General features: G+C 48.7%; 1 protein-coding gene across 1 annotated transcript; it reads right to left on the bottom strand.

Annotated features, from left to right (window-relative positions):
• Positions 1-1,046: 1,046 nt before the first annotated feature.
• LOC104073781 lies at positions 1,047-2,015 on the bottom strand. Its single transcript, XM_009573687.1, has one exon. It carries the CDS (start codon positions 2,013-2,015, stop codon positions 1,047-1,049), a length of 969 nt encoding a protein of 322 aa, XP_009571982.1.
• Positions 2,016-4,260: the final 2,245 nt, after the last annotated feature.

Below are 4,260 nucleotides of genomic sequence, written 5' to 3'. Positions count from 1 at the left end.
TATATACACTAGGAAACCAAAATATTGACCAAGCATGATAACTATTTCCACTGTCTACGAAAATGTTGTCAAGGAATAGGTGGAATTGAAAGTTAGTTTTCCCTCTGGTTGCGATTTCGTAACCGCAGACTATTGATGCTGATCACCCGTCCAATGCAGACAGGGCCAGCTGAGGTCACAGCATCAGAAGAGACCTTCTGTGGTGTCCCTCCTGCTATGTCAGGGACTATCCCACACAACCCATTTCATAATCTACTCAGCAGCGGTTTGTCCAGGGACAAAATTGCAGAGCAGGGGACATCTGGGGGAAGCTTGCCCTGGTCCCAGGGTGCAGGACTGAAAGCTCTCGTGTGTGACCTGCGTGCAAACGGGGTGTGCTCCCGTGCGATGCTGGTGCAACCGAGCTAAGCCTGGATAGACAGTAAACTCCTGTCTGAGGGCTGCTAATGAGTCTCATGACTTTAGTCAAGCCTTCTTCTAAATACCACCCTGGGCTGCTTCTTTTACTACATCTCTGGATAACTTTTCAACACCAAGATCTGTTCCCAGATGGTAAATCTAGTCCTAAAAGCGTGATTACTGCCATTATTTTACACAAAGGAGTGGTATAACAACAGGGAATAGTTTTTTTCCAGTAGTAGGTATTTGAAACTGTTTTAAAAAATGGAAAATAAACCAGACAGAGAGCAGGAATCCAGCTGCAACTTGAGTTTAATAGGACTGGTACAACTGGCGAATATAATTGATCCAGTAACAGTGAAACAGTTCTGCGAACACTGTAAGAGAGCTGTATCGGTTTGAAGTTCAAAGCCTGAGCACCGGCTCAGAGTTACTTAACTTCTCACTAACATCTTTTCTGTTGCAGGAATAACTGAAGAGTCGTCAAAAAAAGAAAGGTAATGCACTCTATGAGTTTAATATGGATACAATAAGTGGTAAAATAAGGCCAAAGCTTCTCTGGGGGTTGGGAATGGGAACAGGGAGAAAAATAACCTCAGACCTCAGCTATATAGCTTGCTGTTTTCACAACTACTTCTTTATCTCCTTTACCACAGCCATTTTGAAGCACAGCGACTCTTCTTGGAGTGGCTTGAACGTTTCACTCCCCCTGCGTGATGCTGCGTTGAGTGCTGGGTGGCCCGCGGGTAGAGGCACTTGGACTTGCTTAGGTGTTGTGTCGATGAGCTCTTGTGTTTGGCTCCCTCCCTTGGCAGCGAGCATTTGGCTGCCTGTTTCTGCGAGGAGTACTCCTTTATTCCTTGCCCAGGGGGGCACTTGGGCACGTGTGGCTGCGGCAGGCACTTGGTTACACTCTGCTGCGAGGAGTAGGTGGTGATGCACTCCTGTGTTGGGTAGCCCTTCATGCATTTCTGGTAGGGGAACCCACTCACGTACTCTTGCAGGAAAGACTGCGTTAGGCACTGCTGTGGGGGGCACTCAGTGACTCCCCGCAGCGGCAGGGAATAGCCACTGGTCATCCCCTTCAGGGACTGGAGCTCCGCGCCGTACCGCTGTGATGAGCATTTGGATATCTTCTGCGACCTGCATTCATCCTTGCACGAGGACGAATACTTGATCCCACATGGTGGGAACTTGAGTTTGCCCGGCTCTGGGCACCTGGGTGCGCATGGTGGGAGGCTCTTGGCCATACGCTTTTTCTCGGGGCGGCTGGTCTCACAGGGCTGGAAACTCTGCATTGTGCTCAGCTTCACGCTGGGCTTCCTGCAAGGCAGAAGGCGAGTGGTCTCACAAGGCTCAGGGTACAGCAGGACACACTGCTGTACATAGGGCTGACAGGACAGCAGAGATGTCTGGGTCACGCTTGGCTGTGGGCACACGTAAGTGAAAGGTTGCGTGTAGCTTTGCCATTTCGGCATCGGGCTCTTGATCACGCTCACTGGGTGGCATGTGGTACTCCACGCATCAGACTGGGGCGTGCACTGCTGGATGCTTTCGGTGATATAGCCCGATCCCGGCAGGCACAGGTGTTTATAGCGCTCCCCATAGTAGTGCATGGTCATGCAAGGCGCTTATGCCTGAAAGAAGCAGGAAAAAGACAGACAGTTCACATAGGCATCGGCTGGTTTTTGTGATGCAGGACTTGGAGTTTCCCTGCAGGTATCTCAACATAGCAAGCCCACACCCTAGCTCTCTGGAAGGTCAGAGGCTCTCAGTGACTCAAGACCAGGCTGTGATTACACAGGCGAGGAGAGGAGTGTCTGTTCTCAGCTCATGCCCCCACACCCTTCTCTCAAGAGCCCAGAAACCATCAGGGACTGGAGCCAGGCAAACTGGAGAGTTTTCATGTTGCCCTTCAAGGACCAGCTAAGTGTCCATTAAAGCATTTCACCAAGGAGAAGTGACGTTATAACCCTCTGTCTTACTTCCTGGAAACCTCCTGTGTCCCCACTGGGACGTCCTTTCAAGTTTATGTCCTGCAACTCCCAAGCACGAGAGATGAAAGGCAAGCCAAAATTAAAGGCGTGTCCATGCTGTAATACTCAGGTGTGGCTACAGTTCATGCGGGCAAACCCAAGCTGAGGTTAAATTAGCTAGCTGAGGGTAAGGACAGGCTTGTGGCAGCACGGAGCTCAGCACGTATGACCTGCCTGCCTGCTGATTCGCGGTCCCGCAGCGGTCTGCTGGGCTGGCAGCGTGCAATTACAGGCTCTGAGCTTGCTACCATAGCATCGCCTTCGCTGACTCTGCAAGCCAGCTTCATACTATTGTGTAGGCATCTTCAAGAAAAGAAAAGAGGAAATACAACAGGATTGTTTCTAAGTATTTTGTGAAACTATAGCAGGAAAGGAGAAGCTATCAAGGCAAAATCTCAGCTGGTGTTAACCGGTCAAGCTTCACTGAATTGAGAGAATTACACCCATGTAAAGCAGCCTCCAGTCCTGCACTACGGTCATACCAAACCATATGTCCTGGTTTTGATACAGTAACGTGAAGTCCCACTGTCTGGCATAGCAGCTCTGATAGCAAAACCCCATCCTGGCAGCCCCTGTGCGAGCAGCACGAAGGGGAGTCTAGCCAAGACCGCACCCCTGGAGAAGGGACCACCTGGAGGTCCACACTTTCCTCCTGAAACCACTGTGAAATGTCTCGCTTTGCCCTGGCCCTGGCACTCGTAGGAGAAACCACCCCACTTCATTCCCCACTCCGGAAAACATCAGTTTCAGGGAGTTTTCTGAGTTTTTAACAGGATTATTTTCAGCACAACAGATACTGGAACCACTGACATGTGAAAGGTACTCTGATCGAAAATGTTTTTTTCTTGTCAATTGTTTGGAGATTAAGGCATATAATTAAACGACTGTAAAGAAACTGCATTTCCTGAACACCCCTAGCTCTGTCTATAATTACAGTAAGGTGTTTTATCTTCCAAAAGCCTATCACTGGGTGACTATTAGCAGTAACAATGCTGTGTGTTACTATTATTAGGAAAACTTATTATCACTACAATTATAATAATCATCGACTAATAAAAACAACCCACTGAAAAACAATGATAACAATTGCTACTACTACCTGTACAATGCTAAAATATCTGGTGATGCTCATCAAGATAAAAAGCTTCTAAAGTGGGGGGAGTACTTCCTTCCAGGGGGTTGTTTGCATCTCAGACTTATTTTTACCGTTGTTAGCCAGATAGAAATTTTAACATGTTCAGACTTAGCTAGAGAGTCTCTCTGCTGACTTTCACAATGGCACTGAAGTTGGTCAGCTTCTTACTATTATCTGAAAAGTTGCTTTCTTTAAAGTCCATAAAACAGCAGCAAATTTCTCCGCACCACTTCCTTTAGAGGAGTTGCCTTTTTGCATGCAAGCTCATATCTGACTCCTGTCAGCATCGAACCCTTTATGCAGCCAATAGCCTCCTTTGGACTAGAACTACCAGAAAGCGTAGAAAAGCCCACAAATCCCACTCCTGACTTCACAGTCCATCTGGAAGGGCTTTCCCAATATTCTTCGGTTTAGCACGGAGGAGACGCTCCAGCTGTTAGAGCCGCGCACGCCGGTGCTGAAGGCAGCATCCCCCAGAGGATGCTTCTCCGCGAGTACACAGGCAGGACCTCTGCCTGCTCGGGCCACCCAGGAATAAAACAGCATTTCAGGAGCTCCATTAAAAGCCAGACTTACCCACTTCATCAGTGAGAACAACCGGAGAGAAGTGCCTAGGAAAGCCCCGCGATGGCAGAGCTTTTATACAGTGAATAAGTGCCCTAGGGGAGTGAGGCGGTTCGGCTGGGTGAT

The sequence above is a fragment of the Fulmarus glacialis genome, unplaced genomic scaffold (assembly GCF_000690835.1).
Source record: "Fulmarus glacialis isolate BGI_N327 unplaced genomic scaffold, ASM69083v1 Scaffold50522, whole genome shotgun sequence".
Taxonomy (NCBI): Eukaryota; Metazoa; Chordata; class Aves; order Procellariiformes; family Procellariidae; genus Fulmarus; species Fulmarus glacialis.
This window is presented reverse-complemented; position numbering and strand designations above follow the sequence as displayed.

Excerpts from the sequence above, each read along its gene's own strand:
- LOC104073781 (XM_009573687.1), bottom strand. The coding sequence starts at position 2,015 with ATGCACTACTATGGGGAGCGCTATAAACACCTGTGCCTGCCGGGATCG.